Source organism: Mus musculus, chromosome 6, assembly GCF_000001635.26.
Source record: "Mus musculus strain C57BL/6J chromosome 6, GRCm38.p6 C57BL/6J".
Taxonomy (NCBI): Eukaryota; Metazoa; Chordata; class Mammalia; order Rodentia; family Muridae; genus Mus; species Mus musculus.
The window spans coordinates 43,302,759-43,329,160 of record NC_000072.6 but is presented as its reverse complement, the minus strand read 5'-3'; the positions used below and the strand labels follow the sequence as shown (position 1 = coordinate 43,329,160).

General features: G+C 43.2%; 1 protein-coding gene across 2 annotated transcripts; it reads left to right on the top strand.

The window, feature by feature from the left end:
• Positions 1–19,088: 19,088 nt before the first annotated feature.
• On the top strand, positions 19,089–25,487 carry Nobox (NOBOX oogenesis homeobox). 2 transcript variants are annotated; one of them, XM_030255220.1, is made up of 9 exons: positions 19,089–19,671; positions 21,488–21,778; positions 21,879–21,986; positions 22,340–22,446; positions 22,752–22,858; positions 23,112–23,197; positions 23,426–23,657; positions 24,220–24,296; positions 24,896–25,364. In XM_030255220.1, exons 1-9 carry the CDS (start codon positions 19,536–19,538, stop codon positions 25,204–25,206), a joined length of 1,455 nt encoding a protein of 484 aa, XP_030111080.1. In that variant the 5' UTR covers positions 19,089–19,535; the 3' UTR covers positions 25,207–25,364. The 2 variants fall into 2 exon arrangements, with proteins under 2 accessions (XP_030111080.1, NP_570939.1); NM_130869.3 differs by having other exon boundaries at positions 19,607–19,671; positions 23,992–24,296; positions 24,896–25,487.
• The last annotated feature ends 915 nt before the right edge of the window (positions 25,488–26,402 follow it).

The window sequence follows — 26,402 nt, the reverse complement described above, 5'->3', positions numbered from 1 at the left end:
GCCAGGTACATTAATGGCACAGAACATTAGGTTGCCACTAGACATGAAGAAGAAGAAATCATACACATCATAAATATGTGTGTGTATATATGTGTATATACATATAATATATATTTTATATGTACACATTTATGCCATATATGTATACATATGATTACCTATATATGATTTGTATGTGATGTACATTGTTTTATACACACACACACACACACACACACACACACACACACACACACACATATATATATACACATACATACATACTGGAAAAGACTGAGGCATGATTAGTGACATTCATTCACCCATTTTCTCACACATTTCACAGTCCTTGCAAATAAACAAGGTCTGTTACTGGTTGAGATGAAGGCAAAATGTTGGTTTCTCACTTTGGCAAGGCTGGGGAGGGAGATGGGCCTACCCATGATAGAACAGTAAGATGGTTGGCAATGACATGGTCCCTGACTATAGAAAACAGAATGCTCTGCTAGTCAGTGATAAACAAATACTGTGAGTATCAAGATAGCTTTATTGTTTAGAGTGTAGGCCTGAGTGTTTTCCCTGACTTACGTATAAAAGTTGTTTCAAAAGTTGTTTTCTAAATTCATTCTTTTAATAGCTGAGTAGTACTCCATTGTGTAAATGTACCATATTTTCTGTCTCCATTCCTCTGTTGAGGGGCATCTGGGTTCTTTCCAGCTTCTGGCTATTATAAATAAGGCTGCTATGAACATAGTGGAGCATTTGTCCTTCTTACCGGTTGGAACATCTTCTGGATATATGCCCAGGAGAGGTATTGCATGATCCTCCAGTAGTACTATGTCCAATTTTCTAAGGAACTACCAGACTGATTTCCAGAGTGGTTGTACAAGCTTGCAATCCCACCAACAATGGAGGAGTGTTCCTCTTTCTCCACATCCTCGCCAGCATCTGTTCTCACCTGAATTTTTGATCTTAGCCATTCTGACTGGTGTGAGGTGGAATCTTAGGGTTGTTTTGATTTGCATTTCTCTGATGATTAAGGATGTTAAACAAAATGGATGGACCTGGAGGGCATCATCCTGAGTGAGGTAACCAAATCACAAAAGAACTCACACAATATGTACTCACTGATAAGTGGATATTAGCCCAGAAACTTAGAATACCCAAGATATAAGATACAAGTTGCAAAACACATGAAACTCAAGAAGAATGAAGACCAAAGTGTGGACACTTTGTCCCTTCTTAGAATTGGGGCCAAAACACCCATAGAAGGAGTTACAGAGACAAAGTTTAGAGCTGAGACGAAAGATGGAAAGAAAGAGACTGCTATATCCAGGGATCCATCCCATAATCAGCCTCCAAACGCTGACACCATTGCATACACTAGCAAGATTTTGCTGAAAGGACACAGATATAGCTGTCTCTTGTGAGAGTATGCTGGAGCCTAGCAAACATAGAAGTGGATGCTCACAGTCAGCTATTGGATGGATCACAGGACCACCAATAAAGAAGCTAGAGAAAGTAACCAAGGAGCTAAAGGGATCTGCAACCCTATAGGTAGAACAACAATATGAACTACCCAGTACCCCGCAGAGCTCGTGTCTCTAGCTGCATATGAATCAGAAGATGGCCTAGTCGGCCATCAGTGGAAAGAGAGGCCCATTGGTCGTGCAAACTTTATCTGCCTCAGTACAGGGGAACGCCAGGGCCAAGAAGTGGTTGTGGGTGGGTGGGGGAGTGGGTTGGGGAGCGGGTGGGGGACTTTTGGGATAGCATTGGAAATGTAAATGAAATAAATACCTAATAAAAAACAAAATAAAAAAAAGTTGTTTCCTAAAATTTCAGCTTCTCAGAACAACTAAGAATCTCAACTCTTCTGCTTCTTTTAAGGGTGTGACTCTGGCTGGTCTAACATGCTCCAGTGGAGAACTCCACACCTGTGAGTATATAGGCACCACAAATTGGACTTGGGCTATTTAACAAAAGAAAAGGACTGGAACTTGAGGGGGAACTTAATAATGAGGGTAGATCTTGTGGAGATATGAAAGATTAGGTGTATATGTATGAAATTCTCAAAGAATTAACAATAATACTTTCTAAGAAAGAATCTTGACTCTCTGGTATATAACACTGAATGTACATGTTCCAGGCTCAGGGAACAGCTCAACTATGAGTCCCTTAGGCTTCAGTCAATGAGAAGGGTCCTGATTCTGACACATTCTCAGAGTTGAAACTGATGCTTTGAAAGTGGATATTGGCTGGGCGGCGCCATCTTCAGCTCCAGATAGCCGGCCACCTTCCTGGTGAGAGCACGGGGGTCTGCCAGGCCTGAGAGGTTTGTGGCACAGGCGCCGGCGGGAGCCTTCTTGGCTCCGGGACTCCGCGGAGGGCAGGCTGCACGGGTGACCGTGTGGAATACTGAGTGCCAGCCGTTTCTGGGACGGGCGAGAGTCGCAGAGCTTCTGGGCGGCGCCATCTTCAGCTCCAGATAGCCGGCCACCTTCCCGGCAAGAGCCACAGAGCTTCTGAGGCAGCGCCATCCTCAGCTCCAGACGGCCGGCCTCCTTCTGGACAAGAGCCACAGAGCTTCTCAGGCGGCGACATCTTCGACTCCAGACAACTGGCCACCTTCCTGGCCAAAGCAACACAGCTTCTGGGAAAGATCCTGTTTTGGGCCTTCACCTTCAGCCAGGAGGAGGTCCAAACACCAGATAACTGTACACCTTCCCTGAAAGAGGAGAGCTTGCCTACAGAGACTGCTCTGACCACTGAAACTCAGAGAAGAGAGCTTGTCTCCCACGCCTGCTGATAGAGGGTAACAAAATCAACAGAGGAACAATCTCTTAACAAAGACAACTATAACAACTAACTCCAGAGATTGCCAGATGGCGAAAGGTAAACGTAAGAATCCTACTAACAGAAGCCAGGACCACTCACCATCATCAGAACCCAGAACGCCCACTTCGCCCAATCCAGGACACCCTAACACACCTGAAAAGGTAGACCTGGATTTAAAAGCATATCTCATGATGATGGTAGAGGACATAAAGAAGGAATTCAATAACTCACTTAAAGAAACACAGGAGAACACTGCTAAAGAATTACAAGTCCTTAAAGAAAAACAGGAAAACACTGCTAAAGAGTTACAAGTCCTTAAAGAAAAACAGGAAAACACAACCAAACAGGTAGAAGTCCTTATAGAAAAACAGGAAAACACATCCAAACAGGTGATGGAAATGAACAAAACCATACTAGACCTAAAAAGGGAAGTAGACACAATAAAGAAAACCCAAAGTGAGGCGACGCTGGAGATAGAAACCCTAGGAAAGAAATCTGGAACCATAGATGCCAGCATCAGCAACAGAATACAAGAGATGGAAGAGAGAATCTCAGGTGCAGAAGACTCCATAGAGAACATCGGCACAACAATCAAAGAAAATGGAAAATGAAAAAAGATCCTAACTCAAAACATCCAGGAAATCCAGGACACAATGAGAAGACCAAACCTACGGATAATAGGAGTGGATGAGAATGAAGATTTTCAACTCAAAGGACCAGCAAACATCTTCAACAAAATTATTGAAGAAAACTTCCCAAATCTAAAGAAAGAGATGCCCATGAACATACAAGAAGCCTACAGAACTCCAAATAGACTGGACCAGAAAAGAAATTCCTCCCGACACATAATAATCAGAACACCAAATGCACTAAATAAAGATAGAATACTAAAAGCAGTAAGGGAAAAAGGTCAAGTAACATATAAAGGCAAGCCTATCAGAATTACACCAGATTTTTCACCAGAGACTATGAAAGCCAGAAGAGCCTGGACAGATGTTATACAGACACTAAGAGAACACAAATGCCAGCCCAGGCTACTATACCCAGCCAAACTCTCAATTACCATAGATGGAGAAACCAAAGTATTCCACGACAAAACTAAATTCACCCATTATCTCTCCACGAATCCAGCCCTTCAAAGGATAATAACAGAAAAAAACCAATACAAGGACGGGAACCACGCCCTAGAAAAAACAAGAAGATAATCCCTCAACAAACCTAAAAGAAGACAGCCACAAGAACAGAATGCCAACTTTAACAACAAAAATAACAGGAAGCAACAATTACCTTTCCTTAATATCTCTTAATATCAATGGACTCAATTCCCCAATAAAAAGACATAGACTAACAGACTGGCTACACAAACAGGACCCAACATTCTGCTGCTTAGAGGAAACCCATCTCAGGGAAAAAGACAGACACTACCTCAGAGTGAAAGGCTGGAAAACAATTTTCCAAGCAAATGGTCTGAAGAAACAGGCTGGAGTAGCCATTCTAATATCGGATAAAATCGACTTCCAACCCAAAGTTATCAAAAAAGACAAGGAGGGACACTTCATACTCATCAAAGGTAAAATCCTCCAAGAGGAACTCTCAATTCTGAATATCTACGCTCCAAATGCAAGGGCAGCCACATTCATTAAAGACACTTTAGTAAAGCTCAAAGCACACATTGCACCTCACACAATAATAGTGGGAGACCTCAACACACCACTTTCATCAATGGACAGATCGTGGAAACAGAAACTAAACAGGGACACAGTGAAACTAACAGAAGTTATGAAACAAATGGACCTGACAGATATTTACAGAATATTTAATCCTAAAACAAAAGGATATACCTTCTTCTCAGCACCTCACGGGACCTTCTCCAAAATTGACCATATAATTGGTCACAAAATAGGCCTCAACAGATACAAAAATATTGAAATTGTCCCATGTATCCTATCAGACCACCATGGCCTAAGACTGATCTTCAATAACAACATTAAGAATGGAAAGCCAACATTCACGTGGAAACTGAACAACACTCTTCTCAATGATACCTTGGTCAAGGAAGGAATAAAGAAAGAAATTAAAGACTTTTTAGAGTTTAATGAAAATGAAGCCACAACGTACCCAAACCTTTGGGACACAATGAAAGCATTTCTAAGAGGGAAACTCATAGCTCTGAGTGCCTCCATGAAGAAACGGGAGAGAGCACATACTAGCAGCTTGACAACACATCTAGGAGCTCTAGAAAAAAAGGAAGCAAATTCACCCAAGAGGAGTAGACGGCAGGAAATAATCAAACTCAGGGGTGAAATTAACCAAGTGGAAACAAGAAGAACTATTCAAAGAATTAACCAAACGAGGAGTTGGTTCTTTGAGAAAATCAACAAGATAGATAAGCCCCTAGCTAGACTCACTAGAGGGCAAAGGGACAAAATCCTAATCAACAAAATCAGAAATGAAAAGGGAGACATAACAACAGATCCTGAAGAAATCCAAAACACCATCAGATCCTTCTACAAAAGCTTATACTCAACAAAACTGGAAAACCTGGACGAAATGGACAAATTTCTGGACAGATACCAGGTACCAAAGTTGAATCAGGATCAAGTTGACCTTCTAAACAGTCCCATATCCCCTAAAGAAATAGAAGCAGTTATTAATAGTCTCCCAGCCAAAAAAAGCCCAGGACCAGATGGGTTTAGTGCAGAGTTCTATCAGACCTTCAAAGAAGATCTAATTCCAGTTCTGCACAAACTATTTCACAAGATAGAAGTAGAAGGTACTCTACCCAACTCATTTTATGAAGCCACTATTACTCTGATACCTAAACCACAGAAAGATCCAACAAAGATAGAGAACTTCAGACCAATTTCTCTTATGAATATCGATGCAAAAATCCTTAATAAAATTCTCGCTAACCGAATCCAAGAACACATTAAAGAAATCATCCATCCTGACCAAGTAGGTTTTATTCCAGGGATGCAGGGATGGTTTAATATACGAAAATCCATCAATGTAATCCATTATATAAACAAACTCAAAGACAAAAACCACATGATCATCTCGTTAGATGCAGAAAAAGCATTTGACAAGATCCAACACCCATTCATGATAAAAGTTTTGGAAAGATCAGGAATTCAAGGCCCATACCTAAACATAATAAAAGCAATCTACAGCAAACCAGTAGCCAACATCAAAGTAAATGGAGAGAAGCTGGAAGCAATCCCACTAAAATCAGGGACTAGACAAGGTTGCCCACTTTCTCCCTACCTTTTCAACATAGTACTTGAAGTATTAGCCAGAGCAATTCGACAACAAAAGGAGATCAAGGGGATACAAATTGGAAAAGAGGAAGTCAAAATATCACTTTTTGCAGATGATATGATAGTATATATAAGTGACCCTAAAAATTCCACCAGAGAACTCCTAAACCTGATAAACAGCTTTGGTGAAGTAGCTGGATATAAAATTAACTCAAACAAGTCAATGGCCTTTCTCTACACAAAGAATAAACAGGCTGAGAAAGAAATTAGGGAAACAACACCCTTCTCAATAGTCACAAATAATATAAAATACCTCGGCGTGACTCTAACTAAGGAAGTAAAAGATCTGTATGATAAAAACTTCAAGTCTCTGAAGAAAGAAATTAAAGAAGATCTCAGAAGATGGAAAGATCTCCCATGCTCATGGATTGGCAGGATCAACATTGTAAAAATGGCTATCTTGCCAAAAGCAATCTACAGATTCAATGCAATCCCCATCAAAATTCCAACTCAATTCTTCAACGAATTAGAAGGAGCAATTTGCAAATTCATCTGGAATAACAAAAAACCTAGGATAGCAAAAACTCTTCTCAAGGATAAAAGAACCTCTGGTGGAATCACCATGCCTGACCTAAAGCTTTACTACAGGGCAACTGTGATAAAAACTGCATGGTACTGGTATAGAGACAGACAAGTAGACCAATGGAATAGAATTGAAGACCCAGAAATGAACCCACACACCTATGGTCACTTGATCTTCGACAAGGGAGCTAAAACCATCCAGTGGAAGAAAGACAGCATTTTCAACAATTGGTGCTGGCACAACTGGTGGTTATCATGTAGAAGAATGCGAATCGATCCATACTTATCTCCTTGTACTAAGGTCAAATCTAAGTGGATCAAGGAACTTCACATAAAACCAGAGACACTGAAACTTATAGAGGAGAAAGTGGGGAAAAGCCTTGAAGATATGGGTACAGGGGAAAAATTCCTGAACAGAACAGCAATGGCTTGCTCTGTAAGATCGAGAATTGACAAATGGGACCTAATGAAACTCCAAAGTTTCTGCAAGGCAAAAGACACCGTCAATAAGACAAAAAGACCACCAACAGATTGGGAAAGGATCTTTACCTATCCTAAATCAGATAGGGGACTAATATCCAACATATATAAAGAACTCAAGAAGGTGGACTTCAGAAAATCAAATAACCCCATTAAAAAATGGGGCTCAGAACTGAACAAAGAATTCTCACCTGAGGAATACTGAATGGCAGAGAAGCACCTGAAAAAATGCTCAACATCCTTAATCATCAGGGAAATGCAAATCAAAACAACCCTGAGATTCCACCTCACACCAGTCAGAATGGCTAAGATCAAAAATTCAGGTGACAGCAGATGCTGGCGTGGATGTGGAGAAAGAGGAACACTCCTCCATTGTTGGTGGGATTGCAGGCTTGTACAACCACTATGGAAATCAGTCTGGCGGTTCCTCAGAAAACTGGATATAGTACTACCGGAGGATCCAGCAATACCTCTCCTGGGCATATATCCAGAAGATGCCCCAACTGGTAAGAAGGTGACATGCTCCACTATGTTCATAGCAGCCTTATTTATAATAGCCAGAAGCTGGAAGGAACCCAGATGCCCCTCAACAGAGGAATGGATACAGAAAATGTGGTACATCTACACAATGGAGTACTACTCAGCTATTAAAAAGAATGAATTTATGAAATTCCTAGCCAAATGGATGGACCTGGAGGGCATCATCCTGAGTGAGGTAACACATTCACAAAGGAACTCACACAATATGTACTCACTGATAAGTGGATATTAGCCCAAAACCTAAGATACCCAAGATATAAGATACAATTTCCTAAACACATGAAACTCAAGAAAAATGAAGACTGAAGTGTGACCACTATGCCCCTCCTTAGAAGTGGGAACAAAACACCCTTGGAAGGAGTTACAGAGACAAAGTTTGGAGCTGAGATAAAAGGATGGACCATGTAGACACTAGCATATCCGGGGATCCATCCCATAATCAGCTTCCAAATGCTGACACCATTGCATACACTAGCAAGATTATGCTGAAAGGACCCTGATATAGCTGTCTCTTGTCAGAGTATGCCTGGGCCTAGCAAACATAGAAGTGGATGCTCACAGTCGGCTATTGGATGGATCACATGGCCCCCAATGAAGGAGCTAGAGAAAGTACCAAAGAAGCTAAAGGGATCGGCAACCCTATAGGTGGAACAACATTATGAACTAACCAGTACCCCGGAGCTCTTGACTCTAGCTGCATATGCATCAAAAGATGGCCTAGTCGGCCATCACTCGAAAGAGAGGCCCATTGGACACGCAAACTTTATATGCCCCAGTACAGGGGAACGCCAGGGCCATAAAAGGGGAGTGGGTGGGTAGGGGAGAGGGGGTGGGTGGCTATGGGGGACTCTTGGTATAGCATTGCAAATGTAAATGAGCGAAATACCTAATAAAAAATGGAAAGAAAAAAAAAAGTGGATATTGCCAGGAATAACTTTATTTGCGCATAACTCTCATGGAGATATGTCACAGAACTATCCTTTATGAGAGAAAAAAATCTAACTACAGACTGATTTATTTTAAGAATGAGAGAATCCTCAAAGGAAACTAGCATTTGCCCCCATCTTCTCTGATTATGAAGATGTGGAACACCTAGTAGACTATGGAACCTATTCTACTCCAGACTTTATTTACCTTTGCTACATATGAGCCCCATGTCTTCCAAATAATCTATCCAACATTATCTTCAGAAAGAAAAGTTAGTTCTTTGAGAAGAATCTAACTTCTTTGAGAAGTTACTCAATTGTGAAGCAAAGATTTGCTATTTACATTTTAGTATGAAAGATACTGTCAGCAAGACAGAGGCCATTGTACCCGGGTGGAACAGGAGATGTTGTCCAGGGACAGAAGTCACACTAAGGCAATTTCTGGTGCAGCCAACACTGAGGTCTAGACAAGTTAATAGGAGAGATGAATTGAGTCTTGAGGAACAAGAATTTTGCCAGATGGAGAACACATCGAGAGACAATCTTCCTATGTAAGGAAAAGACAGGCAATTTACTGAGATTTGAAAAATAGCGACATCTAGATTTGTTAGGCTATTTAGAGTTATTAAAAGGGATGGATGTGAGGTACTGGAGAGATGGAGACTGATTAAGAGCACTGGCTTCTTTTTCAGAGGATCTCGATTGCATTCCCAGCATCCACATGGTGGCTCAAAAAATTCTAGTTCCAAGAGATCCAATTCCCCCTTTTTAGCCTCTGTGGGCACCATATATGCACATGGTACACAGACATACATGTAAACAAAACACCCATGCACATCAAATAAAATAATTAAAAATTTGTAACTGCAGAATATAAGATTAAGGAATCAAGAGTTCTTGTGAGTTCAGCGTGTAAAAGACTAAGTTTGCCAATATCCTTTAAACCAAGGAAAGAAAAATAAAATTTATAGAGTAGTTCTTCAGTCAATACTGGGAAAAATCTTATCAGAAATTCCCTAAAATCTTAAGCATCTATAAGAAACATGTCAAATGATGACTTTTAGCCATTGGGCCATCCTCATCACAAGACAATCATCCCCAAGAAGGGAAAAACAGGAGAAGGAGGTGAGCTTCACAATGTTCTCAAAATTTAGTGTCTGGAAGAAATGTCCGAATTCTAGGGTAGACACTGGCATTGAAGAGTTTGGGCACATAGAATTTAAAATTCAAGATTTAGTATCTAGAACTCATTGGACAGTGCTGAAAAGTAATGACTACACACACAATAAGAGAACCAGTGGAGAGGGGATGCTGAGAGATTCACAGAGCCTAACCACACACCACTGATTCTCAGCAGGGCATGACATCTCAGGCACATGATGTATCTCTCTCTCTCTCTCTCTCTCTCTCTCTCTGTGTGTGTGTGTGTGTGTGTGTGTAAAATATACAGGCCAAGAAAAGAACCAATGGGAAAAAAGATAAAATCACAAGTGAAAGACACCTGATTCCAAGAATAATCTGATTCCTATCAACTAGAGAAGATGTACTAGACATCATAGAGACCAGAGTATTCATTGGGGTAATATCTCCATAATAGGTAAAATTGACCTCATACTTGAAGTGTTTTGGGTTTTGCCAAACTTAAAATGAGATTCCAACCAGTGAAAATACTTTCCAGTAATAAAACTCTATACACAGACACACAGAAACACACACACACACACATACAAACACACAGATTTGCCCCTCAGTATCAATGGGAGATTGTTTCTAGCAATCCATAAACCTAAAGTCTGTACATACTCGAGGCTACTAGATGTAACAGTCAGTATTTCCACATTAACCATGAATATTCTTTCATGAGCATATGTTCTAAAGCACCTCTAGGTTGCTATAAAACCAAACATGATGCAAATATGTAAGTAGTAGTTACCCTCTATTGTTTTGGGAATAATGGAAACATATCTCTGTCATAAACTGTATAGACCACATTATACATTAAAAATAACTTACTGTAATCTATAAAATCTTCCTAAAGAATTCATTATACAGAAGATATACATACATATATGCTTAGCAGCACAATACACTTTAGAGTACCAGTTAGTGACTTATAAGAGTCACAAACAATTGTAAACAATCTTATATTGTTAACCTGGAAAAGACCAAAATTAAGAATATAGTTTATATTCATATGAGCTGCTTTTATACCATTGTAAAGTTGGAAATCTTAAGTCAAACTTTAAGTCAGAAACCAAGCAAACACATGTCTATGTGTGAGCACAAATATACGAACTCACACACACACACACACACACACACACACACACATTGTACTCACATGCATACACAAAACCACTAATTTCAACAAAGCAAAATTCATGTCTAATATCTCACAAAATTTTTCCAAGCATAAAAAAGAGAAGAATTTTGTTTCACAACTAAGATTAAAAATATATTAATTGAAGTACACCCAAAAGAAATAATATCACTAGAATCATACAGTTTTCCTATATAGAAAACAAAACTGAAACTTCTATAGATTTAAAAATTCAATGACTGAGATTACAAATAATTAGACACAAGTAACTGCAGGTACTGAAGAAGAAAAAATTACAAAACGTTTTTATAGAAGCTTTCCAAAATGAAACACATAGAGATGAAAGGCCTGAAAATCATACATGAAACATTGGTGAGACAACCTCAGAAGACTCATGTCAGTAGTCCTTGAAGAAGAGGGAGAGGGAAGAGGTGATAGAAACATTTAAAGAAAGAATAGCTGGCAACATCTTCCAATTTGATGAGAATTATAAGGTTATGAAGCCAAGGCACTAATAAACTCCAGGGGGTGAATAAAAAGGACTGCAGTAAGAAACAGTGTACTCAGACCACTTAAAACTAGTGAAAGAAAAAAATGAAAGCAGAATAAGAAGACAAAAATACAAGGACAGGCCAACAAAGGTAAGAATGCTGTATTTTTCTTTAGGAACAATGTGTATAAAAGAGAGGAGACTGACATTTAGAAAGAACCGAAGGGACAAAGTATCTGCTGATTTGCAGTTATGCTGACATAAAAGTGGATGAGTCCTTCATGATACTTTAACTGAAAGGGAAGTAAAAAAGAAATAAATTCCCTTCTTTGTGGTAATTGTGCTTTACAGAAATTAGGATCTACCTACAGGACTGCTGAACACTGAAAAATCTAAACATATGAAGAGAAAATAGAATGCTGATGTTGCTCATTCTAAAAAACATTTTAAAAGATAATGAATTACACAAAACCAAAATAATAACAATGCCCTCTGAAGATGACGACACGTGCAGAAGGAAAGTGTATTCCAGCAACATCACAGAGGTGTTGGGGCACAGAGGCACATCCTGCTGTAGAGGTATGTATGTGCTGGGAGGCTGCTGGGAGGATCTTATGGTTAGTAAAGGTAGCACAATGTTACTCAAAATCTGATTATTCTTTTTCTCAACTAAGAAGCCCATAGTCTCATTCATTGATGATGAAGTTGCAGAGCTAACCTGGGGAAGCCAGACAGCACAAAAGAAAAGATTTTTGCCAGGCAGTGGTGGCCCAAGCCATTAATCCCAGCACTCAGGAGGCAGAGGCAGGCATATTTCTGAGTTCAAGGCCAGCCTGGTCTACAGAGTGACAGCCAGAGCTACACAGAGAAACCCTGTCTCAGAAAAAGAAAAAAGAGAAAGAAAGAAAGAAAGAAAGAAAGAAAGAAAGAAAGAAAGAAAGAAAGGAGGGAAGGAGGGAGGGAGGGAGGGAGGGGAAGGGAGGGAGGGAGGAACGGAGGAAGGGAGGAAGAAAGAGAGAGAGAGAAAGGAAAGAAAGAAAGAAATAAAGAAAGAAAGAAAGAAAGAAAGAAAGAAAGAAAGAAAGAAAGAAAGAAAGAAAGAAAGAAAGGATTAAATGATGCACAGAGGGCAAGACATATTCTGCCTGATTCACAGCTCTCCATGCTTTCTTGCAAGGCTGGAGGGGGAGCAAGAGGTTAATCTATTACCACAGTGTACCTATACACTGTGGGGAAGACAGAACCAAAGGTGACAGCTGATTGAGTGACATAGAAGAGAGAAGAGGTGCAGATTTAGAATGAGGAATCAGACATGTGAGAGTCATCTTTGTTCAACAAGTTAACAGAGAACCTACAGAAGTAACTGGGGGCATTGGCTCAAGGCTGTCATTGGAAGGAAATTGCCCTGAGTTATTAGAGTTCAAGACCAGCTTAGGCTACAGAGCGAACCCATATCTCAAAAGTCCAAAAGGAAGCTGGCAGTGTATCCTCTAGTCACTGCCCATCCCCCTGCTCTCTTGATGAAGTACCTCTAATAAGCCCTCCTAACAAACGAATAAGCCACCCAACCCCCAACCTGGTGCTCAGGGCAGTAGATGTAAAGTTCAGATTAGAAATGTGAAGAATGTGTGAGCCTAGTTGCTGGCTCATGCCTTGTCATCCAGCATTTGTGAGACTGCACCAGGGCAATCATGACTTCAAGGCCAAGCTGGGATGTAGAGGGAGAGTTTATTTAAACAAAATAAAAGCTCAATAGACTAGAAATTCCAGACAATGGCTCTACCATTCTCTTTTCCCACCACTAGGCCTGTTCTGAATGACCCCATGACTAAATTCCAGAGTGTCCAGGCAAAACCACACCCAGGCTTGCACCACGCTAATAACACCTTCAGCAACTTAGCTGGAAAGACAACCAGAATCCTTTTGCAAAATGAAGACCAGGCCAAGCAGCCTATCCAGTTCTATTACTTCCTACCACCAAACTGAATGGCAGGTTTGGCAAGCTGAATTATTTCCCAGGTAATCAATCTAATCTGCTATTGTTTAATTTTCCTGCCTCTCCAAATGCAAGCCTCTCATTTCACCATCAGCTTTTGTGGCAAAGGAAGTTACTCCTAACTTATAACCCACATTATTGATCATTATCAAGCAGAGTAGACATTTACAAACATAGTCTGGGTATTGTTAACTGGAAAGGTCTAGAATAGTTAGCATAGTACTAATAGGCTAAAAGTTTGTTATTGCAAAAGGCCAGAAGGGCCTATGACACAACATGACCTTTTATACTCTCTTCCCCAGTCCTGGAGGGTACCTGGGCCACAGGGAACAAGGAAGGTATCAAACATGGGGTGGAGGGGCTCACGTCTAGACAATACCAGCAAAACTGGGGTAAGGGTGCTCTGGAGAGAGGGATGCCTCTTCCTGGGCATTGAGCTCTTCCAAAGCACACCCGGCTGGGAACCACTAACTCAGGCCTGGAGAAAGTCTCTGAAGCCACCAGCAGAAATGACAGCCCCAGAATGAATGAAGACTTCTTCAGGGGCACCTCTTGTTCGTCTATGGCTGCTCCACTACACTGCAACGCACATGGCCACAGTTCTACGACCCTTCCTAGATGGTACATAAAGAGAGGAATTATCATCCTAGCAGATATAAAAAGCCAACACAAAGCAAATGTGCAGCAAGGAAATGTACCAACATGTTAATGACTAATACTGTCATTTCAACAAAATAATGTATTTTCCAGGGCAAATTGTTATATATTTACCACTAGTTTCCTAATGAATCTGCACTGGAAGACATATTCTTTGTTTTATCTTTAAAGTGAATGTGATGTAAACATCTCTGATTGGCTGTCCACAACCCTGTTAGGAATATTAATATAATTTAAATCTCTATTTAAAACTTATTGTCAACAGTGACAATGAGATGAGTAAGCAGGTAAGGGTACCTGCTACAGGAGCCTGGAGAGTGGCATTTGTTCCTCTAAATCTTGTAAAGGTGTGAGGATAGAATGAAGTCCACCATTGTCCTTTTACCTCCACACAGCACCCTGGAATGTAAGCTATGCATACAAAGCAACACATTGGGCCAGCAAGATGGCTTACATGGAAGAGGCACTTGCCACCAAACCTAATGGCTGGAATTCTGATCTCTGACACCTATATGGTAGAAAGATATAGCCAGCTCCCTTCTGCAGGTTGACCTCTCACCTCTATAAGTGAGTTGTGGTCGTCTGTACCTACAGAAGCATGTACATGTGTGAACACATACACAAAGGGGAAGAGAGAACATAAGTCTTTTTAAAATTAGCACTAATAAATTACTTTAAAATTGTCAACAAAGCTAGCAATATTACTACCTATAAAATACAGTGTTTAATTTAATTTTTTGAATTATACTTACATAAGTCTAAATGATTTGAACTTATGATCAGAAATAAAGGGTTTTTTTTTTTTCTTCCTGCTTTTTATTCAGAGATGGTTAGGTTCTCACGTGGTTGTCAGACACAATATAGATTGCATACATCCTTTGCCCAGCTTCCCCCAGAGCGCATCATGCTCAGCTCCAGTGAAATGCCACCAGGAGCCCCAGAGCTTAAATAAGTCTCACTAGTTCTTTCTGCAGCCGTGTGTGAATGTAGTTTTGTGTAATCCTACCCTCTGTGTAGACCTACGGATCGTCCATGGCAGTCAAGAGCCAGGACGGCTCCATCCCTGCAGAGCCCTTTTATAGCCATGGACATCTTTCTGGTCCAACAGCCTGACTTCTGGCATTGGTGACCAACTTTCGATCCAATAAACAGTTATTATTCTGCCATATGTAAATCAATCTACCAAGCACAGCGATTGATAGGCAGATAAATAGTGTAACCGGATGCTTAGGAGTTCAGGAGGGAACCTGACTGACTGGGTTCCAATCTTGATTAGTCACTGTGCCTTTGGGAATGTATTGAAGAACAACACAGTTTGTTCTTCAATAACATGGGGCTAATAATAGAACTGTGCAAAATATATGAGCGTGACTTGTTTTTAAGCAAGTGGAAATGTCTAACATACAATAGATGGATATTATCATCTAAGAGCTCAAGCCTCTGAAGGTTGAGCAAAATTCTAATCAGGTCAGCGCGTGTTAAGTAATGCTATGCAAATATAAACACAGTATAATTCAAGGACAGCATGAAGGAGGAGCAATAAATTCTGGCTGACTCGGGTTCCACAGAAAACTGAGTATGTGTGCTGGCCTTTGAAGTATGACTAAGACTGGAATGGAGGGGAAGAAAAGATGTTCCATGCCGATAACCAGCTTTTCTGTGGCCCGAGGCATGAGAAGGCTTATGCCATTCCGAGGACTGAAAGGCAGCAACAAAGGCTGCTGGGACAGAGGGGAGCCTAGCCTGGGTAAAGGTTGGAACAAAGCTTTGGGGATAACTTACAGGCTGTGCTATAATTGGCACTCCAGCTTTGCAATCCCATGACAATCAAGCAGATGTAAAAGCTTTTTCTAAATTGCAAATCTTAGCCAGTGGAGGTCAGTTACAAACAAGACCAGTCACATGCCTCACACAGTCTGCATACTCATCGTGGACATCCAATCTGGAGCATTCCAAACAAAGGAATGAAGCTGTACTGTGTGGATTCACACACCCACTCTGATCTGGCCTTCCCAGAGCAGTTCCCTCTTCACCCAGGTGTCTTCAATCCCTTTCACCAACAGCTCAAACCATCCTGTCCCTGGTTTCCAAAGGCAGCCAGTGGCTGGAGATCGGTGGTTCCTCCATTTTCCCCCCCATCACTGGCAGTGTCAGCTTTGGGTCACCTGGCTCTTGTCCTTCTTCAGGTTCTGGACTGCTAATCTCTAACACTGAGCCTGCATCAGCCTTTCTCCATTTTCCTGCTTCACTTCAAAGCACCTCTTCTTCTGGGACCCAGGCTTCCTTGTTTGCTGAGAGGCTGGTCTCACTATCCTAGGCCTGTGTAGATCTCCAGCTGTCTTTCACAACTTAACTCCTGTATCTCTGCAGTTCTCACAGTAATTTTAGGTGTGACCAAAGAACAGCTGCTTTGGAGCATTTTTTTTTTTTTTTTTTTTTGCCATCACTCATGTGTGGCTCTCATTAGATGAGAAGAGAAAGGGGAAAGAGAGCTTACTTTACTTGCTTACCCCAGTTATAAGGTTGGCACTACACACACTGGGGGAACTGACAATTTTCTAGTAGCAGCTGACACACCTCATTTGCTCTTTCATGATTATATCCAGTAAAAAAGAAGAGTAGGAGGAGGAAGGGGAAAAAGGAAGAAGAGGAGGAAGAGGAGGAGGAGGACAGACAGATATATATATATATATATATATATATATATATATATATATATATATATATTGTAACAAATAGTTTTTGCATGGTGCTCTTGCTGGTGTGGTTTCTGGTTTCGCACTGAAAACTAAGAAACCAAATAATAAAAACATAAAAAGCATGTGCCTTCCTTCCAAACAACAGTTGAGTATATCAAGTAATCAGAAATTACGAAGATGAAATGTATCCAAACAAGACCTGGAAATAAACATCCTTAAGAGCCCCTAAAACACCTTGCTGTCTCCTGTGTAATAGAGATGACTTTGTCTGGGAAGAGTGTTAACAGCCATGACACAATCTCTCCACTTCAAGTTGTTCCATCAGAGGTAGGATTTATAATAATATATACTGTCAAGACCATACCTTTCCATCAAGCAGGCTGTGAGGTACATCCGACCCAAAATCCACTTGTCACATCAAGTATAAGCCATTCATGTAAATAAAGAAAACACTGAACCTTGTCATTTGGAGAAAAAAGAAGTCACAATAAGCCCTGATGATGAAGAGCAAGAGAAAACAAAACAAATTTTATATCCCAATAAATCCAATTATGTATTTTTAAAAATAACAAATATTTTTAATCCCCCAACTCCCTACCCAAAATCTTTTATATAACGAGGCCCTTGTATCTTTTACAGTCAGAGGTAACAGTGATGGTGTTTTTCTTACCTTCACACTGGTGGGGTCAGCCTGTGCGAAAACCACAATAACAGGGAAAGGACACAGAGGGATGGCATGGTTTTTATTGAATGTGATAGGTTAATCGATTTAAGAAATTATATCCTGCTTCTCACTACAAGGAAACATCATAGGAGAGGGAAAAGCTGATGTCTTTGTCCCATATGGGCCACCATCCATGTTTATTCCCAAGAAGTGTGCTTTTGCTTTGCTCAGCAGTGCTGAAACAAAAACAGAAAAAAGAAAAGAAACAAGCAAGCAAACAAATGACCCCAGAGCCTTGATATGCTAAACACGGTACCTCTGAGGTCTACCCCAAGGCCTTCCTTGGGAAGCTTCGGGACTTTACTTTTCAAAAGTCTAAAAGTGCCTTAGTTTGTGAGGCCTAGTAAACCCCCTAAGGTTCTTGGTAAAGTGTGTGTTTGGGGTCCCTCCGTGAACTTAGTAGTAATTAAGGTTTCAGAGGAGGAGACCTGCAAGGTGCATTTTAAACAAATTCATTACAAAATCCTAGTCTATGGCTGGGTATCAGAATAATTCCAAAACCATTCGATCAACGTGCTCTGAACACCTGGGTGTGGAACACAGAGAGTCAGCCTCAAGAAGGCCCTTACATCAAGGTTGAGGCCTTGCGTGCTGTGTGGATTTTTAGGTAGGCTGTGACATGGTAAGCCACACAGCTTCAGCAAAGGGGTCAGCACTTCTAAGAAGTGGTTCCTGCTGCTCCAGGTCCCCTTGCCTGCCCCCTACTCAATGGACAGTGACCATATAGTACTGACATGGCCCATTCCACTGAGCTACTGTCAGAATCTGTGACTTCCAATAAGCTGCTGTGGGGAAGGCAGGCATTTCCCCCCCCCCTCCGCCCTAGTTTCTGGTACACAGTAGTTGTCCTTTAAATGATTACACTAGAAAACCATAATGTTCCAGCCACAACCAAATGATGCTGGGTTTCCCATAGAGAACAGCTTCACTGGGCCCACACCCTGCTGGCCTTACAGAACGCTGCAGATATTCTAGCCCAGAAACTGGATTTTGAGCCTAAAATTCTCTTTAAAGAGTTGGGGGGTGGGGGGTGGGGGTGGCTCATGCCATCGTCCTAAGACTATGGGGTCAAGGGATACCTTTCAGGAGTTGGTTCTCTCCAACATTTCACTGGGGGCTGAACTCAGGTTTGTAAAACAAGCGCATTTTTTTTTTTTTAATTTTTACCACCGAGCCATCTCACTGGCCTTTAGTTAATTTAGAGCTTTATGTTGCAGAAATAACTAAGACTCCTACTCCTGTCAGAAGTCTCTCAAAAATGATCTTTAGACACAGGAAAATGTCCCGGTAGCTGATTGTTTAATATGGCAGGAAAAAAATGCCTGGTGTCCAGAACCTTGGAAGTAACTAAAATCAAAACACGTGAGCCCGGGTTAGAAGCGGCTCTTCCTCCCCCAGCTTGCCGCAGCTGTTTCAATCTGGCCAACACTCACATTCCTCACCCCCCTCCCACTCCACTCCGGTTGAAGAAGAAGTAAGAACTGTATAATTTTGCTATCTTTTTTCCTAACAGAAATAAACATTCCATGAACCAGGAGTCTCTCTTATCCTGGTTCAATATCCAGAAAGCTGATATTCAATGGGCAAGCCTAATAAGAAAACCTGGACTCGCTTGAACCTCGTCTATACTTGCAAACTTGTGCGGGATCCGAGAGGTTTAGTCTCCTCCAGGCCTGGGGTACTTTCAACTCCATTCCTGTCTTTGCCCCTGGATCTGTATGTTAAGGCTACTCAAGTCAGTTAGGACTTTGAGGCACAAGAATCCTTGAAGCAAGCAGTAGCTAGGACAGGCTCATATTCAAGGGTCAAGAGGGGAGCCACAACCATGTCCGTTCACTGCGTGCTAGGATGTGGGTTAGCCTGGGATCCCCCCTTCCATTGCTGTTCTGCTCCTGCCCCGACTTTGGGGAGGTGTCTTTGACCAGTATCTGGTACCCTTGGCTCACAGGGAACTGCAGGATGGCTCTCCCAGCCCCCACCCCAGGTGTGCGGTGCCTCGCCCTGGGGGTGGAGTTGGGGGGCGCCAGCTCCGCTGCGGCTGCGCTGCATGACCTGTGCAGACTCCACACACCTGGCCACCCCACGGACTTCATTAAAGCCGCGCGCCTGTGGTACCAGGGCGAGCTCAGGAGAGGGAGCCTGGGCCATGGAACCTACGGAGAAGCTCTGCAAGAAAATGCAGGGTGAGCACCCATTGGGGATTGGCCTTAGTGAGGACGGTTTGCTGAGCCTGTGAGGGCTGCTGCTCACTGGGCCAGCCTCGAGAGCATGTTTAGGTCTGTGGGTAATGGGAAAGGGGGGTCACCTAACCACATCCTTCTGGTGAGGGATCATCTCCGGTGTGCTGGGGATAAAGAACCGCTCTAACCTAGCTTCTCCCACTCTTCGCCCCTTTCACTACGGTACATTAGTGGAATAAGGTCCATGTTTGTGGAGTGCCTACTCCGTACCATGCTTATTACTGTGCTACATGTTAATCACCGTTATGAAACTTTTTGTTTGTTTGTTTGTTTGTTTGTTTGTTTGTTTTTTGAGACAGGGTTTCTCTGTATAGCCCTGGCTGTCCTGGAACTCACTTTGTAGACCGCCTGCCTCTGCCTCCCAAGTGCTGGGATTAAAGGTGTTTGTCCCAGCGACCCTTGACACCATTACTGCCTTCACCCTCTGGTTGCACCCCGCCTCCACCTCTCTGACAGGGTTCTACGGTGTATATAGAATCATCTGGAAAAGGCGCCTGGGCCAGGACTTGCCCCCAGCTTTATCTATTATTAGAAAGTTTTTTTAGAGGTATAGTCAAAGGCTTCAGTTACCGTTTACTTACACAGTTTCTGGTTTCGTTGGAAATGACAGCAACTCCCTGAGGTGAATTTTCTTTTGTGATAAGTACTTGAAGTAACTAGGAGAAGCGTTTGGATTCCAGGAGGTGGCTGAGAGTAGACTGAGCCCCTGGACCGAATCCCTGTGTGATCTTGGGTTGATTATTTAAAGCCTACCCGCATTTCTTCACCTAGGGGGAAGTACATGGGGGTGAGGGGGAGGTCAAATGGGTTCTGTGCTCCACTGCAAGCCCATCTCTAAGAGTTGCCTAAGCGGCGGGGAGGGCGAGCTTCGCAGCTGGTTGGAGGGTTTTTTCCTTCCAGATGAGGGCTTCCTCACCTGCAGAAGAGTGGGACTGGGCGGAAGGAAGGAGAGGAGGGAGGAACCAGAACACGTGGATTGAGGGCTAGGAGGGGGAAAGGATTGGGGAAGGTAAAGCCTCCATCATTCATTCATGTGATTCCCCCTCTGATGGCCTCTGCCGCTCGTGCCTGGGCTCTGGAAGATCCAGGGCCCTGCTTTATCTCCTCTGCAACCCACAGTGCCTTGCTTCCCTTCTGAAACCAGGGCTAGTCTGAGGAAAGCCAGGATGGCAGTCTGCCTGCTTCTCTCTTCCTATTCACCCCTCCCCAATGGTTGTCTATTAGAAATATCAAACAGATGCTTGTCGCCTGAGCCTGCACCTCTGATGTCTGGGGAAATTTGAGAAAATGTATACACAGCTTTCCACTGTTCTCACATTAAGACTCCGCAGAGGTGCAGTCGTTGCTTACATTTGGATTATTTAATCCAGTGATTCACACCTTGTGGATCATGACCCCTTTAGAGGTGTCAAATGACCCTTTCACAAGGATGGCCTGAGGCCACAGGAAAACACAGATATTTACATAATGACTCATGACAGTAGCAAAATTACAGCTACAAAATAGAAACAAAAATACTTTTATGATTGGGGGTCACCACAACATGAGGAACTGTACTAAAGGGTCAGAGCATTGGTAAGGTTGGGAACCACTTATCTAACTCATCCTTCCAACGGCCCAGTTAAGAACGGAAGCCTGGCATTCAGGCCTCATTTGGTAGACAGGCAAAGGAATTTTTGGGTTCTAACAACATATCAGCTACAGGGAGGAAGGGGTTCTGCCACCTAGCGCTGAAGCCAGTGGCTGCTGCTCTCCACAGGCCAGGAAGCTGGTGACAAGCCCAGGACTGCTGCACTGGAGACAGAGGGACCACTGCAGGATTCTGCCCTGCCCATCCAGGATGATCAAGACAAGCAGTCCTCACTCCCCAGGGCTAGCTTGGGGAAGAGGCCACTGTCGAAGACCTCTGAGGAGTTAATGGATGCTGGCACGTGCAGAGTGCACAAAGCCCCCACAGCAGCCGCATGTGGTCCCCAATCCGAGGAAGAAGGTTGTTCTCCCCCAGAGAGAAAGGCAGAATCGCTGAAGCCATCCATTTCTGCAGTCCCTGGTAAGCCCAGAAAGCTGCCCCCGCCACAGGCTTGGCATTAACAGCTTTCATGGTGTAGCTCAGTTGGGTGCTATTCACAAACCTATGCTTTCTGAGTCAGGCCAAGCCACCGCCGGTTCCCTCAACTCTCATGAAGGGGACCTGAAGAAAGAATCCCTAGAAGTGACCTGTCAATTTCGGAAAAAGACCCGAACCCTGTACCGCTCAGGTTAGTCCTCTGAGGTGGAGGGAAGAGTATATATAATCTATGCAAACATTATGACCCAAGGAGATGTTGGAGGGTGCAGTCAGTCACTTTGCCCTGAATGTTTCTCTTTGTCTATGGCAATGTCAATACTTTTGACCCCTGAAGGGAAGACCAGGCAGGCTATCTTGTCTTAGACCAGGATAGAAGATTCAGAAATTTATATATCACATTATACATGGGAGAAGGCCTGGCTCTTGGGTTGGGGCCAATGGCCTTATCTGCTGCAGATGCACAAAGAGCATCTCCTTTCTCCTCTCCTGCTATGGTGGCTGGCCTCTTCCATTACGTCTCTCTCTCTCTTTTTTTTCCCCCAGACCAGCTGGAAGAACTGGAGAGGATATTTCAGGAAGACCACTATCCTGACAGTGACAAACGCCATGAGATTTCCCAGATGGTGGGGGTAACCCCCCAAAGAATCATGGTAAAAGGGACTGGATAATTGGTCAGAAGAGTAATCTGGAAGCTGCTGGTTAGAACTCTCTAGGAGAGGCCATGTGCTCAGCCTCAGCTGAGATAGAGGCTGAAGTTAGTCTCAGATGCAAGGGTGTCCCAAGTGTTCCAAGGGCCACAGCTTTAACCAATTAAAAGAGAAAGATACCACAGAGATCTTTTTATACTTCTGAGCTAAGAGGTAGCTGAAACCCAGGAAAGTGTCCTCCACAATCATGCCTAAGCCTTTGTCTCTGCCAGCATTCTCAAGTTGAGGTGCCCTTCCTCTATTCCTAGGTGTGGTTTCAGAACCGCAGGGCAAAGTGGAGAAAAGTGGAGAAACTGAACGAGAAGGAAACTAAGAATGGTCCTGCAGCCCCCAGTGCTGACAGCAGCCAGCACAGGTGAGAATGGTCTCTGGTTGTTGGGTGTCCACACCAAGCAGAAGTGGAGTCAGCATGGGAGACCTGGGGTCTTGAAGGAGAACGTTGGGTATGGAGAGTAAGAGCTAGGGATATTGACAAATTCTTTAAGGGATCTGGGCTGGGCTGGAGACAAGGAGTTGCTGGTGCCTTATAAGTGGTCCTTTCCTTGTACGCAATCTCAGTTCTACATTTAATAGCCACAAGATACAGTCTTCCTTCTTTCTGCCTCCAGATCTGCTCCTGAGCTCCTAGACCCTATGCCTACAGACCTAGAACCTGGCCCTGTTCCTCCAGAGAACATCCTGGATGTCTTTCCTGGTGAACTCCTACTTTCAGAAAGGTTTGGGGAGTTGGGGTGGGGATGAAAGCTAAGAGGACAGTTGAAACAGAAGGGCTTCACTCCTTAGAGGTGTCAGTGACCACAGCACTCCAGGGTTTTGTACCAGTGAGCCCTGGGCATTGATTGTACTGTCTGTCATTCAGCAATGACACAGCTGTCTCCCCATCTTCTTATGCTGAGTGCCTCTCTTTGTCATATTTTCCTAGAGCCCCCCATGCTGCTGACTTCTGAACAGACTCTGACCCCCTTTCAGAATAATGAGGGTGCTGAGAGGGTGGCAGTGACTCCACCACTCCTCAGTCCCCCACCTATTCGAAGGGCCAACCTTCCTCTTCCTCTGGGTCCTGTTCAAACTCCTCAAGTACTGCCTCCAATGAGGGACGTTCCTGGCAGTGACAGCATATACAAGGACAAGGCCTATGTGTCCTGGGGCACTAGGTATGGGACCTGAGTTCATTTGAAACCTTGGAGAGAAGAAAGGAATGGTGGTGTGGAAAGGAAAGGGCTGAAATGGGTCAGAAAGTGGCTTATGTGATGGGGAATGAAACCTTATGTGGGTTTGAGGAGGAGTGATCAAGCATTTTATAGCAATAGAAGAGAAGCAGGGGCAGCAGTGAACAGGGGGTGGGAAGAGGGAGAGACAGATGTGCTGTCCAAGGTTTGATGTTGCCACAGAGATGGAGAAAGGAGTTATAAGAGAATGGTCTCTTAACTTTGTGGTGGGAATGAAGTCACTGTTACATCTCATTAAATACTCCTCTATCCTCCATAGTATCGCCTCACCACCCACCTACTCAAATTTGGAAGACCTGGGGTCTCAGGACTACCAAGCAAGCAGCCAGTTGGGTTCATTCCAGCTCTCCCAGGCTCCACATTTACCCCTTTTCCCATCCCTTCAGTCACAGTTTCCGTATCTGCCCCCCTTCCCTTACCCCATCCCAAGCTCAATGCCATTTCTACCACCAGAAGACTCTCTGTTTTCATTTCCTTTTGGCTTCAGTGGAGACTCATCACAGGATTATTGCCCAGGACCCCCACCAGGTCAGATCTTGCTGCAGCCACCTGCTGAAAACATGGGTGAGTTTGGGCTAGAGAGCAAAATAACCTCCTTTTGTTTAAAGGAGAGAAAGGACAGACTATGTCCTCATCTGGAGGAAAGAGTGAAGCAGGTGTGGATGATGAGCAAACCTCTCACTTGCCGCTGATCGTAGCTATCCTGAAACATCTGTTGGCCTGGCAAGTTTCATATTGCTGAGGGATATGGTGACCACTAGAAATAGTGGACAAAAGGACTTGGCACAGAATTGGTAGCAGCCAATTATGCCAAACTACATGGACTTCTGAAACACCAAAGCCCTCTATCTCATGCATGAAAGAGTTCTATAGGGAGAAATGAAAGAGACTTCCAGGTGGTTTCTGGTCTCCTTGGTGCCTATATAAGCCAGCACTTGGCCTTGACCTGTAAATCACAGTTGCTAAACCACACAGTATCTGGAATTCAGGAACCTTTCTGATCCTGGAGGGGTGGGGAGGCTAGTGTTAATGTTTTATTCAGGCTTCCACTAGGAACCTAAGCCATGGTCCCAAGGAAGTAAAAAGAGACTCTTCCAGTGTATTCAGTGATGTTTGATATTCTTCGTTCTGTCCAATAATTCCCATGTCCTTTGATTCCACAGGTACAGGACCCTGGAGTGGCCATTGCTTGCCAGAACCTCCCTTCCCTCGTCCACACTACCCACAGGCTCTGGGACAACCCCTAGGGGCAGAGGGTTACTTTCCTAACCTATTGCCAACTCCATATGCTCTGACTATGAGTAAGCAGTCTTCATTAGGCCTCAATGGGCTTCTCGAAGGCACTAGAGTAGAGACCGGGTCCTCACTAAGCAAAATGTCAGATGAGCAGACTTCCTCTTCCCTCGAGCAGCCCGCACTAGAGGAGGTCAGAGACAAAAATAAGAATAGCCATGCCGCTGGAGCTAAAGAGTAAAGAGAAGGAAGTCCTTATGGGAGGCCTGGGAAGGGGGAAGAATAACCCTGAAGAATGTGAGAGGCTATGGACTGGCCTGCTATGTTGGTCCAAGGTCTTTCCAGCCTGGGCTTAGAGAAGGAAGAGAGCTGCCATCTCATTTCCCCCTTTACCCTTTAGGAATTCAAAAGAATAGAAGGGTCATGTTAACTCTAAACGTTAAATGTGGTATTACTGCCATCCTAGGCAGTGCATGCAATAAATAAAACAGTAACTACTGGGTGTTTGGTTTTGTGAATGAAGAGCTGTGTTGCTGCTTCCTTGGCTTCCTAACTGTGCTAGTTAGATTCCACAGGTACAGGAATCTAACCCTACTGGGAGGTCCCCACTGGGCATTCCTATGTGCAGCCTGGCATTTTCTGGGTCCAGTTCTCCATTAAGGGAGGTTTGGGGCACCTTATACTTTTCCTTCAGTCCTACCCCTAAAATAGTCTATTTTTAAACTCAAAACTGAAAAAGAGTCTGGACCCCTCTTTCAAGTTTTGGCCTTGTAGGGATAGTGGCACAAGAGAAATGTGAGTGGTAAGGGAGCTACTGAATGCCAACTATCTATTACTGTGAATTTCAACTTATTCCCCCTCCCCTTTTTTTGTGAAGGGTGAGGATAAGGAAGAAGTGAGGTGTAATGGGTACCTAAAACAGTATCGCAAGTAGGCTGGTTAGGATGATGTCATAGTACTTCTCATCTCTAATAGACATCTTAGTTGGGATGAAGGATCCAAGGATCTTTCTGTCTTTGTCACCATAGCTGGGAAAGGATCCAAAATACCTATGAGTAGGTATGTGGAAAGAATATCTATGCTAAAATGACTATAGTTTCTTTCTTAACCATGGACTGAAATTTCCCAGCCTTTATTTATGGCTACTATTTGGGGTTGGGTACTAATCTAGACAGCTATGGTGGTTATTTAAGATATAGGAAGAAGAGAAATAATATCTAGACGGTGGTCAAGAGCTCAGGAATGACTGGGTAGAGCATGAGGTCATGCCCACATGATCATGCCCACCTTCCAGTCTGGTAAAGCCTAAATAGCTTCCTTCTCTCCTATAGTGGTTAGCCAACCTGGAGAAATGACAAATTCCACAACAAAGGAAGAAATGGTAGACCCTTCTGATTCTGTATATAAACTTCTACTTTATTATACAGATAGGATGGT